The sequence below is a fragment of the Dipodomys merriami genome, unplaced genomic scaffold (genome assembly GCF_024711535.1).
Source record: "Dipodomys merriami isolate MVZ:Mamm:240054 unplaced genomic scaffold, mDipMer1.0.p SCAF_62, whole genome shotgun sequence".
Taxonomy (NCBI): Eukaryota; Metazoa; Chordata; class Mammalia; order Rodentia; family Heteromyidae; genus Dipodomys; species Dipodomys merriami.
Window position 1 is genome coordinate 1288878 of NW_027206202.1, and position 12352 is coordinate 1301229.

At 44.1% G+C, this 12352-nt stretch overlaps 1 protein-coding gene across 6 annotated transcripts in view; it reads right to left on the reverse strand.

Moving 5' to 3' along the window:
- Positions 1-12352, reverse strand: part of LOC138814961 (transmembrane protein 265) — a 54637-nt gene that overhangs the window by 11974 nt on the left and 30311 nt on the right. For all 6 annotated transcript variants that reach the window (XM_070004119.1, XM_070004115.1, XM_070004114.1 and 3 more), the window contains 4 exons: positions 12083-12349; positions 10259-11727; positions 2928-3193; positions 2584-2786 (listed from right to left, as the gene is read on the reverse strand). In XM_070004119.1, coding sequence (XP_069860220.1) covers positions 2584-2786; positions 2928-3193; positions 10259-11727; positions 12083-12349 — 2205 coding nt within the window. The remainder of the gene's footprint in view (positions 1-2583; positions 2787-2927; positions 3194-10258; positions 11728-12082; positions 12350-12352) is intronic.

The following is a 12352-nucleotide window of genomic DNA, read 5'->3' on the forward strand; positions in this document are numbered from 1 at the left end:
TGCAAGCACTTGCTACCACTGAGCCACGTTCCCAGCCCACTTCTATATTTTTTAAAAGCCAGTTTGAGTATTAATTTCTTTTCTTTTTTTTTTTCCTGGTGGTGATATGGGGCTTGAACTCTGGGCCTGAGGGCTCAAGGTGAGTGCTCCAGCAGTGACACTTCTGGTTTTCTGTGTGGTTTATTGGAGATAAGAGTCTCACTGACTTTCCTGCCTGGGCTGGCCTTGAACTGTGATCCTCAGATCTCAGCCTCCTAAGTAGCTAGGATTACAAGCATGAGCCACCAGTTCCCAGCTTGAGTATTTTTTAATGGGGTCTCCCTATTTTGTCTAGCCTGGTCTCAAACTTCTGATATTATCACCAAGTTTCTCTAGTAGTTAGACTACTGGTATATAACATCATGCCCAGGCCCCCCTTTTTTTGGGGGGGGGGAGAGTGGGAGTAGTGGAGTGAGGTAAGTGTTGGAGATAGAACACAGCGACTCTATCACCAGATTGAACACTTTTACCAAAGACTCAAGTATTACAAAGAATTATTTATTATGACAGAAACTAATCATTAGTATCCCAACAGCCACTTTTGGGCAAAAGAAACTGATAGAATACTGTGGACACCAGCCAGAGATCCTTTGCTCCTAGGGGAGTGAGGCCTCATCCAACCCCAGGAAATAAATCATGATTGATCTAAATAAACCATATTTCTTCTGCCCTTCCCCTTTTTCAGTGATTACCCTAGGGATGTGAATGTGGTTCAGTTCTAGTCAATGGACTGTGAAAACTTTCTTTCTTTTTTTTTTTTTGGTCCATCATGGGGCCTGAACTCTGGGTCTGGGCACTGTCCCTCAGCTTTTTCAGCTCAAGGCTAGTGCTCTACCACTTGAGCCATAGCACCACTTCCAGCTTTTTCTGTTTATGTGGTGCTGAGGAATCGAACTCAGGGCTTCGTGCATGCAAGGCAAGCACTCTACCACTGAGCCACCTTCCCAGTCCCTGTGAAAACTTTCTTTCCCAGAAATACATCTCAGCAAGCACTGGTGGCTCATGCTTATTTATAATCCCAGCTATTTAGGCTGAAATCTAAGGATTATCGTTTGAAGCTAGCCTAGGCAGGAAAATGCAATAGACTCTTATCTCCAATTAACTACAGAAAAAGCAGGAATTGGAGTTGTGGCTCAAGTGGTAGAGCACTAACCTTCAGCACAAAAGCTCAAGAACAGTGCCGAAGACCTGAGTTCAAGCCCCACCCCACAAAAAAGAACAATTAAACATTGTTCTAAGAATGAATGCTTTTATTTCAACCACTTACTTCCTGCTTAGAGGAAGTCCATTGGCTTCCTGGAGCTACTTTACCGTGAAGAAGCAAGCAAGAGAACAAACAGGAAGGAACTAGTTGGTGGTTCACACCTGTAACCCTAGCTAGGGTTGAAATCTGAGAATCATGGGTTAAAGCCAGCACAGGCAGGAAACTCCACGAGACTCCAATTAACCACCAGAAAACCAGAAGTAGAGCTATGGCTCAAGTGGTAGAATGCTACCCTTCACAAAAGAACTCAGGGACAGCACCAGCTCCTGAGTTTATTTAAAAAATAAAACTAGGTAACAGTGGGACTGGGAAGGTGGCTCAGTGGTAGAGTGCTTGCCTTGCATGCCTGAGGCCCTGGGTTCGATTCCTCAGTACCACATCAGCAAAAAGAAAAAAAAAGCCAGAAGTGGCGTTGTGGCTCAAGTGGTAGAGCGCTAGCCCTGAGCTGAAGAGCTGAGGGACAGCGCCCAGGCCCAGAGTGCAGGCCCCACGACTGGACCCAAAAAACAAAAACAAAAAACTAAGTAACAGCTAAGAGTGACAGGCAGGGGGAGGGGGGGGGGGAAATAAAAACAAAAACTAAAAAGGTCCTGGGGTCTATGAAAATATAAATTTGATAAAACAGCTATATGCTACTCCTCAGAATTTTTCATGAACAACAGATGTTCTTCTAGTGGTTTAAGCCATTGTTAGTCAGTTTGTTATTTACCAGGCAAATGCATTTTATCTGAGAGTCTTTATATTCTGTGTGTGCATACAGCAGTACTGGGTGACTTGAAGTCGAGACCTGGGAGCTATCCCTTAGTTTTTTGCTCAAGGCTGGCACTCTGTCACTTGAGCCACAGCACCTACTTCTGCTTTTCAGTTGTTACCTGGAGACTAAGAGTTTCTCCAATTTTTCTGCTCCTAAGGCTTTGAACCAGGGTCCTCAGATCTCAGACTCTTGAATAGCTAGGATTACAGGCATGACCCATCAGTGTCCAGTCTTTGTTCTCTTTCAGTCAAAAATTTACTATTAACTCGAAGTCCTACACTACCACAAATTGTCCTATAAATGTAAAATCTCTGTGCAATGCTGTCTTAGTTGTTACTATATCCCAAATGTTCATAAAACAATGGTTCATCAATCCCTGTACATTTCTCCATTGTGTCCATAAGAATAATTTAAAAAATTGAATGCTTTACACAAATCCCTAGAGACCTGATGCATGCATCCAAAATAAGTCTTGCTATAAGGTACAAAAAGAGGTCAAAAGTCTTGAACTAGCCAATGAACTCACCGCAGTCATACTGGATGAGTCTCAAGTCAGGGAACTGGGTGCGCATGTTACACACAATACGGTGCAAAGGACGAGCCCGGGGCCAAAGCTCACAGGCCAATTGCTCCTGGAAGGCTGCCTGGCGGGGGGCCAGCCAAGGAGGTGGGTGGCAGGCATGCAGGGAAGGGGGAGGTGCCTCCACAGGAGGCATGACAAAGATGAACCTGTGAAAGGAAAAAGGCAAGAGTGTAAAAGATGGGACTCTGAAATAACCCCAAAGGTTAGTACCGTCACCAATCCTGAGCACTATCATCTACTCTTGAGACCCCAAGACCCACTCCCCATTAGCACTTAGCTATGCCAACCTCTCAATGATTTCTGATAGCTGGTCTAGTCGCTGCTGGGGAAACAGAACAGCCTGGTGGGCAGCCTCAGTATAAGTCCAAAAGGTGGGGTGGCTGGGGCCAGGAGAACGAGGGCCGATGGGGCTGGCAACAGGTTGGGGCAGGGTACAAAAATCCAGGACTTCAGTCCCATATATAGGAGCCAGGGCCCCATGAGCCTCACTAAGTCGGAAAATCCGTTCCAGGCGTTCGGACCGTTGTCGCTTCCGCTTTTCCTCCAGAGAATCCTACAGACAACAGAAAGAAAACAAAACAAAAACAGTGTACTCAAAAGTTCACATCAGAATTCTATAGAAAACCTAAATTCTTATATGCTAATTCAGAAATGAAATTTATGGAGATGTGGCTTAAGTGGTAGAGCACCTGCTAATCAAGCATGAGGCCTTGAGGGTGAATATAGTAGACATACTTTATATGCATGTATGAAAAGAGAATTAAACCTGTTGAAATTGTCTTAAGAAGGGTACAGGGAGGATAAAGGAGTGTGATAGAGGTGATAAGGTTATAAGCAAAATATGGAAATGTTACAATGAAATCCCTCTTGTACACTAATGCCTCTTGTACAAGTAATGCATACTTATAAAAAAAATCTTTTTTTTTTTTTTTTTGGGTCGGTTGTGGGGCTTGAACTCTGGGTTTGGGCGCTGTCCCTGCGCTCTTCAGCTCAAGGTGAGCACTCTACCACTTGAGCCACAGCGCCACAGCACCACTTCCGGTTTTCTAGTGGTTTATTGGAGATAAGAGTCTCTCGGACTTTCTTGCCCAGGCTGGCTTTGAACCATGATCCTCAGATCTCAGCCTCCAGAGTAGCTAGGATTACAGGTGTGAGCCACTGGTGCCCGGCAAAAAAAAAAAAAAAAAAAAATCTTAAAAACACTTAAGTCTTTCCTAGAAGGAAATCACCAGCATAATCTCTAAAAACCAAAAACCCGGGGCTAGGCAGGTAGCTCAGTGGTAGAGTGCTTGCCTTGCATGCAATGAGGCCCTGGGTTTGATTCCTCAGCACCACAGGAGCGCTAGCCTTGAGCTGAAGAGCTCAGGGACAGTGCCCAGGCCCAGAATTCAGGCCTATGACCATCAAAACAAAAAACAAAAGGGGCTGGGAAGGTGGCTCAGTGGTAGAGCGCTTGCCTTGCATGCCTGAGGCCCTGAGTTCGATTCCTCAGCACCACATAAGCAAAAAGAAAAAAGCCGGAAGTGGCACTGTGGCTCAAGTGGTAGAGCACTATCCTTGAGCTGAAGAGCTGAGGGACAGCGCCCAGGCCCAGAGTTCAGGCCCCACGACTGGACCCCAAAAAAAACCCAAAAAACAAACAAAACAAAAAACCCAAACCCTGATTTTTCTTGTTTTCTAAACTGTCATTAAGAACTTTTTCTTTCACAATGCTAAATCTGTCTACAAAACAAAAGTATCTTCTCTTGTATATTAACAGAGTAGAATGCTTGCAATATCCAAAGTTAAGATTTACGTATCCAACAGTTTATAAGATTTGTGGGAATTACAGTATGCAGCATTTAACTCTAGAACACCTTATTTTCTTTTTGTGGGTCCAAAACAATTATTAGAAGTTTTCCTCAAATCACTGACCAAAGCACAGAATGGCTACTCATACAGCCAAAACAAAAAACAAAACAAAAGTGAACAAAAAAACTGTACCTTATGAATTGATCCTGAAAAGGAAAAAAAAAAAAAAAAAAAAGAGTGTCCCTTATATTCATTTTTCAACTACGTAGCTAAAGCTTCACCTCTTGGCATGGGATGTTGTATAAATGAGGAAGGAGTTGGCTAAGAATAGGGAAAACAAATTCATACATTTGAAAAAAGTTGTTGGAGCCAAAATACATTCAAAAATTTTAAAACTTAAAATAGCCACATGCAATAATCCTAGCTACTCAGGAAGCTGAGATCTGAGAACCACAGATCAAAGCCAATCCTGGCAAGAAAATCCATGAGACTCCAATTAATCAGCAAAAAGCTGGAAGTGAAGCTGTGGCTCAAGTGATAGAGCACTAGCCTGAGGCAAAAAGCAGCTCAGAGACAGCACCCAGGCTCTGACTTCAAGTCCCAAGACTAAAGTGGAGTGGGAGGAAATGGTTCAAATCTGTAATTCCTGCTTTCTGGGAAATGGAGATTGGGCAGAATGTGGTTTCAGACTAACACAGGCCTAAATTAGTGGGACATTATCTCAACTAAAAAGTTGGGTGTGATGGTACCATGGTAGTCATCCAAGCTTGGAAGAATCATGCCAGCCCAGGAAAAAAATATAAGACTCAATCTGAAAAATAATGTAAGCAGGGTTATAGGCATGGCTCAAATAGTAGAGCCTTTACCTATCAAGTCTAACAGGGCCCTGAGTTCAAATTCCAGTACTAATAAAATTCAAAAGGACAAAGCCCAGAGCTGGTAGTTCATGCCTACAATCTTAGTCAGCAGGCTAAGATCTGTGGATAACAGTTCAAAGCTAGCCTTGGCAGGAAAGTTGGTGCGACTCAGATTCTAATTAACCAACAAAAAGGTTAAAGTGGAACTATGCTTCAAGTGGTGGCCTTAAACAGACAAGAAGTAAAATAAAAATAAAAATAAAAAAGGATGACTGGCTTATGCCTCCTAGTTTAGGAGGCTGAGATCTAAGGATCAAGGTTCAAAGGCAGCCTGGACAGAAAAGTCCATGAAATATCTCCAATTAACTACCAAAAAGTTAAGACACGGAGGGTGGCTCAAATGAACAAAAAAGGGACAGTGTACGGGCTCTGAGATTAGGCACCATTATGAGTACATTAAACAATTATTTTAAAAAGGGCAAAGGACAGGAATGGGTATTTCCTCACAGAAGATATACACAAATGGCCTAAAAACACACAAAAAGATGCTCTACACTAGCCAACCTAGAAATCCAAGTTAAAACCAAAATGATTGTTTGTTTTGTTTTGTTGGTCACGGGGCTTGAACTCTGGGCTTGGGCACTGTCCCTGCGCTCTTCAGCTCAAGGCAAGCACTCTACCACTTGAGCCACTGCATCACTTCCTAAAACCAAAATGATACTCCGTATCAAACTCATTAAGATAGTTACAATTAGAGACAAAGTTAGCCAGGTGCTAATGGCTTACACCTGCAAACCTAGCTACTGAGGAAGCTGAGATCTAAGCAGTGCAATTCAAAGCCAGTCTACATAGAAAAGTCTATAAAGCTCTCTCTCAATTAACAAGTGGAGGTGTGCCTGCCAGCTTTGAGGAGAAAAATAAGCAAGAGCACATGAGGGCCTGAGTACTAGTACAAACTAAAAAAAAAGAAAGAAGGAAGGAAAAGCAAGCAAGCAAGCAAGCGAAAAAAAGAAAGAAAGAAAGAAAGAAAGAGGAAGGAAGGAAGGAAGGAAGGAAGGAAGGAAGGAAGGAAGGAAGGAAGGAAGGAAGGAAGAGAAAGCAAGCAAGCAAGCAAGCTGGAAAACTAGAAGGAGGGGGGCAGGGAGGACAAATTTGGGCATGGTAGGACAGGCTTGTATTCCCAACACTAGAGAAACTGTGGCAAGAGTCTGTACTGTTGAAGTAAGCTGTAAAGGAAAATGAAACAAACAAACAAACAAAAACCAGGATGAACAAACTAGGCATGATGGCACATGCAGGTAGTTCCAGCTTCTTGGGAGGCTGACAAGAGGGTTTCATGAAATCAGGAATTCAAGACTAGCCTGGCTAGGCTGAAACCCTCACAGACTGCAAGAATATTAAATGCTGTTGCTACTTTGGAAAAGGGTGGCAGTTCCTCCAATAGTTTGGCAGTTCCTCCATACATCTCAGCAACTTTTCTCCCAGTTCTATCGAAGAAAAATCAAAACATATGTCCATAGAAAAACACGTATTAAAAAAAGAAAAAGAAAAAGAAAAATATGTATATATCTGGGCAAAGGTATCTCACACCCATAATCCTAGCTACTCAGGAGGCTGAAAACTGAGGATTGCAGTTCAAAGGCACCCCAGGCATGAAAGGCCATAGCTAACCACCAGAAAACCAGAGTGGTGCTGTGGGCTCAAAATGATAAGAGTGTCTTGAGCAAAAAGAGCTAAGGGACAGCGTCCGGGCCCTGATTTCAAGCCCCATGACTGATATAAAAAAGTAAAGAATGTATTACCCTAAATAATCTCTTATATAATGAATTATTACTCAAAATTTTTAAAAAACAGACAAATCAAAACCACACTAACCTGGCCAGGAGCCAATGTTTCTCACCTATAATCCAAGTTACTTAGGAGAGTAAGATCTAAGGATCAAAGTTTGAACCCAGACCAGGCAGAAAAGTCTGGGGTATTCTACAACTAACCCGAAAAAAAAAAAAAGAAAAAAAAAAGAACTAGAGGCATGTCTCAGTGGTAGAACACTAGCCATGAGCAACAAAGCCCAGCAAGAGTTGCAAGGCCCAAAGCTCAAGCACCATTACAGCATTAAAAAGAAAAAAAGACATTCAAGCTGGGAGACAGTGGCTCAGGACTGTATTCCTAGCTTAAAAAACTGAACTCTAAGGATTACAGTTTAAAGCCAGCATGAACAGGAAGTCTGTAAGGCTTATTTCCATTTACCTGCCCCCCTCCCCCAAAAAAAGCCAGAAATGGAGCTGTGGTTCAAGTGGTAAGAGTGCTAAGCTTGAACAAAAAGACTCAGGGAAAGCACCCATGCCGAGTGTAAACCCCAAGATCACACACACAAAAGACACGCAAAGAAGCTGGTGAGGAAAGAATGATTCCATAAGCAGATATACATACAAATAGTTATGCAGGATACGAGTAATGGAGGGGATGAGAGGCTTAAGGAATACAATAAACTCTCTCTAGACCCATGAAAAAGCTCTAAAATGCTAATAGTTTTGGTTGCACAATGCACTCAATAAGCTAAAACATCAAACAGCATATACTTTTGTTTTTGGTCGTGGTCCTAGGGCTTGAACTCAGGACCTAGGGCCATCCCTGAGCTCTTTTGCTCAAGGCTAGCACTTGCTCTGTACCACTGAGCCACAGCTGCACTTCTGGCTTGCGCTGGCTTTGAACTGTGATCCTTAGATCTCAGCCTCCTGAGTAGCTAGGATTGTAGGCGTGAGCCACCAGTACCAAGACAGTATATACTTTTTTTGGTGGAAGCAGTGCTGGTGGGGTCAAACCCAAGACCTTCTGCATGTTAAAGCATTTACAACCTCAGCCTTGAACTATATATATATATATATATATATTTTTTTTTTTTTTGCAATGCTGGAACTTGAATGCACAGCCTCAAACATACTAGCTAGACAAGTACTGTCACTAAGCCAGACATCCAGCCCTGAAGTACAGTTTAAATAAAAATCTTGAAGCCCAGGGTTCAATTCTTCCATACCACATAAACAGAAATAGCTGGAAGTAGCACTGTGGCTCAAGCGGTAGAGCGCTAGCCTTGAGCAAAAGAAGCTCAAGGACAGTGCCCAGGCCCTGAGTGCAAGCCCCAGGACTGGCAAAAAAAAAAAAAAAAAAAAAAGTCAAGAGCTACTATCTACCTATCCACTTGCCAAACAATGGAAATATGGAAATTCAGTACTTTATTTTCAACAAGGCAGGGCCAAACCTGGTGGTATTAGGAAAATACCAAAAGTGGAATGTGGGGGGCTTAATGGAAAATAACCAGCAAGTTTCATAAAGACATAAGGTCTAGAAGGCTTCACTATACCTTTCTTATTAGTTTCTGGGTTATCACTCTAAGATGGTCTGTAAGTTTAACATACATACAGAACTAAAGCGAAAAAATGACTGAGAAATCTCATGAACAAACAAGATAAAAGTTCCCTTTATTGCCTGTTTGTCACTATGGAGGTAAAAGTCAGTTGGCTGTCAAAATCCAAGACACAGGAACTATAGGGAGTTATATTCCATCATAACATCCATCTATCAATTCTACATACTTGATCATCAGATCCAGATCATTTTAGCAACTGAAAACAGTCTTGCTGTCTTGGAAGATTGCCTCTTAAGGGGAAGAGGAAAAAGCAATAGAATCAGCATGAGTTTCCTCATTTGTAAAATAAAGCAATTACATTCCAACAATTAACTCCTTGTGAGCAAGAAGCAAAGAGATCATTGGTAACAAAAAGGGCTTGAATACATCAGTGAGAATTATTTTTTAAATCACATTTGAGTAGCTAGGTAAAGTAATGTACATATCTGTAGTGTTAGCCACTCCAAAGGCCAAGGCAGAACAATCACTTGTTGCCATCCTAAGCAACAGTGATCAAGAAGTACATACACAAAATCACGTTCAATGTATGTATGAAAATGTCATGATGAAACCTCATACAATAAACAATGTAAAATTTACATTTGTACAGTTGTACAATTGTACATACAATGTACAATTTAATATACACCAATAGAACCCATGAAACTGAAAAAAAATTAAAAATAAAGTACATTTGTGTTGAGTGTTGGTGGCTCACGCCTATAATCCTAGCTACTCAGGAAGCTAAAATCTGAGGATCTCCGTTCACTAACCCAGGCAAGCAAATTCATGAGACTCTCTTATTCCAATTAATAAGCAAAAGGACAGAAATTTCTGTGGCAGATAATGGTAGGTTGAGAGAAAAAAGCCAAAGTGAGAGGCTCTGAATTAAAGCTGTAGTACTCAAAGAAAAAAAAGGACGTTTGTTAGGTATGATAGATCTCACCTAAACTAAGTGTTTATTTGGCATGGGTGAGGCCCCTGGGTTCAACCTCCTCCACCAAGAAGAAAGCAAACATTTAAGCTGGGTGCCAGTGGCTCACATCTGCAATCCTAGCTACTCAGGAGGCTGAAATCTGATGATCAAGATTTGAAACCAGCATGGGTAGAAAAGTACATGACTCTTACCTCCAATTAACCAGCAAAGAGCCAGAAGGGGGAGCTATGACTAAGTAGTAAGAACACCAAACACTAAGCTGGACTGAGAGGCTCTATCAAGCCCCAGTATTAGTGCAAAACAAACAACCATATTTAGTCTTGGGGTATGTGGACCAAATGGAGGCACAAGGTGGTTGGTTCAATCCTCATCATAGAGTAGGGAGAGGCACACTCGGAGAGGAAAATCACATTTGATCTTTTATGTATCTTGAGAAATGCAGGAGATAAAGTTGTTAGAGAGGATGGGATTAACCCACAAATGGGAAGGAACTTGTCCAAACATCACTGGAGTACATGGTCCCACTAAGTTTTGTAATTTGCCAAGTTAAAACAGACATCATTTTGTTCTATCCATTCTACCAATATTCCAAAGAGACACAACTTCCTTTGAGGAAGTAAAACTTACCAGATAGAAAGGGGAACGAGGTGGTGGTGGGGGCTGCCGTCGAGGCCGGGGGCCACTGAACGAGGTAGCAGTGGAGGGAGGGCTGGGGGGACCAGAGCGAAACATCAGTGTCTCAGGCTCATCCTTGGCAACAGGCAGCCGGTTTGCCATGGTGACAGGCAAAGAAGCTGCACCCACAAGGGAAGATGCCTGGGAAGCTGGGGCCAGTGCCAGGGTCTGAGCTGCAGCTGTTCCCAGGGTGGGCACAGGAACAGAGGTGGGGCTCAAGGTCAGTGTTTGCACTGAAGCTGGGGCCAGGAGTGAAGCAGATGACGATGCTGGAGCCAAAGTCAGTGTGTGAGCTGGGGCCAGTCCCATAGGAGAAGCTGGAGCCAGAGGAGGTGCTGGAGTCAGAGACAGTGTCTGTGTTGGACCCAGTGGTGCTCCTGGTGCCAAAGACAGTGTCTGGGCTGCAGGTGGTACCAGGGATGAAACTGGAGTCAATGACAATGTCTGAGCTGGAAAGGGGCCCTGAGGGTTCCCTGTCCCCAAAGAGTGTGTCTGAGATGGAGACGAGCCGCTGAAAGTGGATGCTAAGGTTGGGGCTAGGGCCAGTGTCTGCTGCGTAGAAGCCAGGCTTGAGAGAGGCGATGGAACTGGATTTGGTACCATAGTCTGAGTTGATGCTGGAGCCAACACAGGAGTTGGAGCTGACACCAGTGAAGATGAGGCTAAAGGGGTTCCTGGCACTGATGACGGAGCCATAACTGGAAGTGGAGTCTGCGGTGAAGCCAGGACAGGAGCAGAGCCTGGCGATGGAGCCAGGACTGGAAGAGGAGTCAGAGGAGCTGGAGAAGGACCCAGGACTGCTGTCTGTGAAGCCATCATAGGAGCCATAGAGTTGGCTAAAGTCTGAGATGCAGAAGGTGCCGGAGCCAGAAGGGGAGCTGGAGCTGGATTTGGCGCTGATGGGAAAGTACTGGCTAGAGCAGAAGCTGGCACCAGTACAGGTGAGCATGCTGGGGCCACAGGTGAGTTCAACCCTGAAACATGTGAAGAAGTGGGAGCCAACAAGAGAGGATGACCAGCTGTCTGTGGTGGGGACAGGGCTGGAGCTGCAGCCAAACCTAGAGTCAAGGCTGACATTGATGGAGAAGGCCCAGCTGATGCCAATGGAGGTGGCCCAGAAGCCGCTGAGACAATGGGTGCCAGTGCTGGAGTTGCACTGGTCAACAGAGCTGAGCCTGATGCTGAAACAGGCAAGGAGGTTGAAATGGGGATGGTCAGGGGAACAGAAGTAGGGGCAGGAAGTGTGGTAGGGACAGGAATGGGAAGGGAAGATGATACGGGGACTGACACTGTAGACGACACAGGACTAGGAAGGGGAGAGGAATTAGGCATTGGTATTGGTGACGAGGCTGGCCCGGGAAGTGAGGATGGCACATGAAGAGAAGAGGATATAGTCATGGGAGCAGCTCCGGGTGCTGAAGCTGTGGAGACAGAAGTTGAGTTAGCTTCAGAAATTTTCTTTCCTATACATTCTACTTCCTAGTCCTATCTTTCCTCTTACTCCCAAGCTAAATTATTTCCCGGAAAGCCTTCATTCCCACCACATAGGGTCAAAACTTCAGAACAGGACTGCTTAACATTTCTTTCTCCTTCAAGATTCCAACAAGTATATTTTAGGATTAAGTCAGAACTTGGGTACCCTATTTCTGAGGCCAACTGAAAGTTAGGAGAGCATGCCTATGAGGAAGAGATCTGCTGTGACTAAGCAATCTTCAGGACTATCCATTTCATCTGCATTCCTAGAAAAAACTTCTGGCCTCAGCCATATGGACTCACCAGTGATTTCAGGTGAAGGATTGTGGACCAGCTTGAGAAGGGGCCTCACCAGAGTGGGTGTAGGTACGGGGGCCCGAGCAGTACCCAGAGTAGGTGTGGGTAACCTGCCAGGGCTTAATGTGGGGCGTGGAGTCAACATAGCTGGAAGCCCAGAACCCGGAGGTCGAGGTGCTGGTGCCAACGGTGGAACAGGAGTCAGTCCATCCCGAGGGGCCTGTCTCACTACAATCTTCACCACGCCTGTACTATTCACCATGGATGATGGCACTG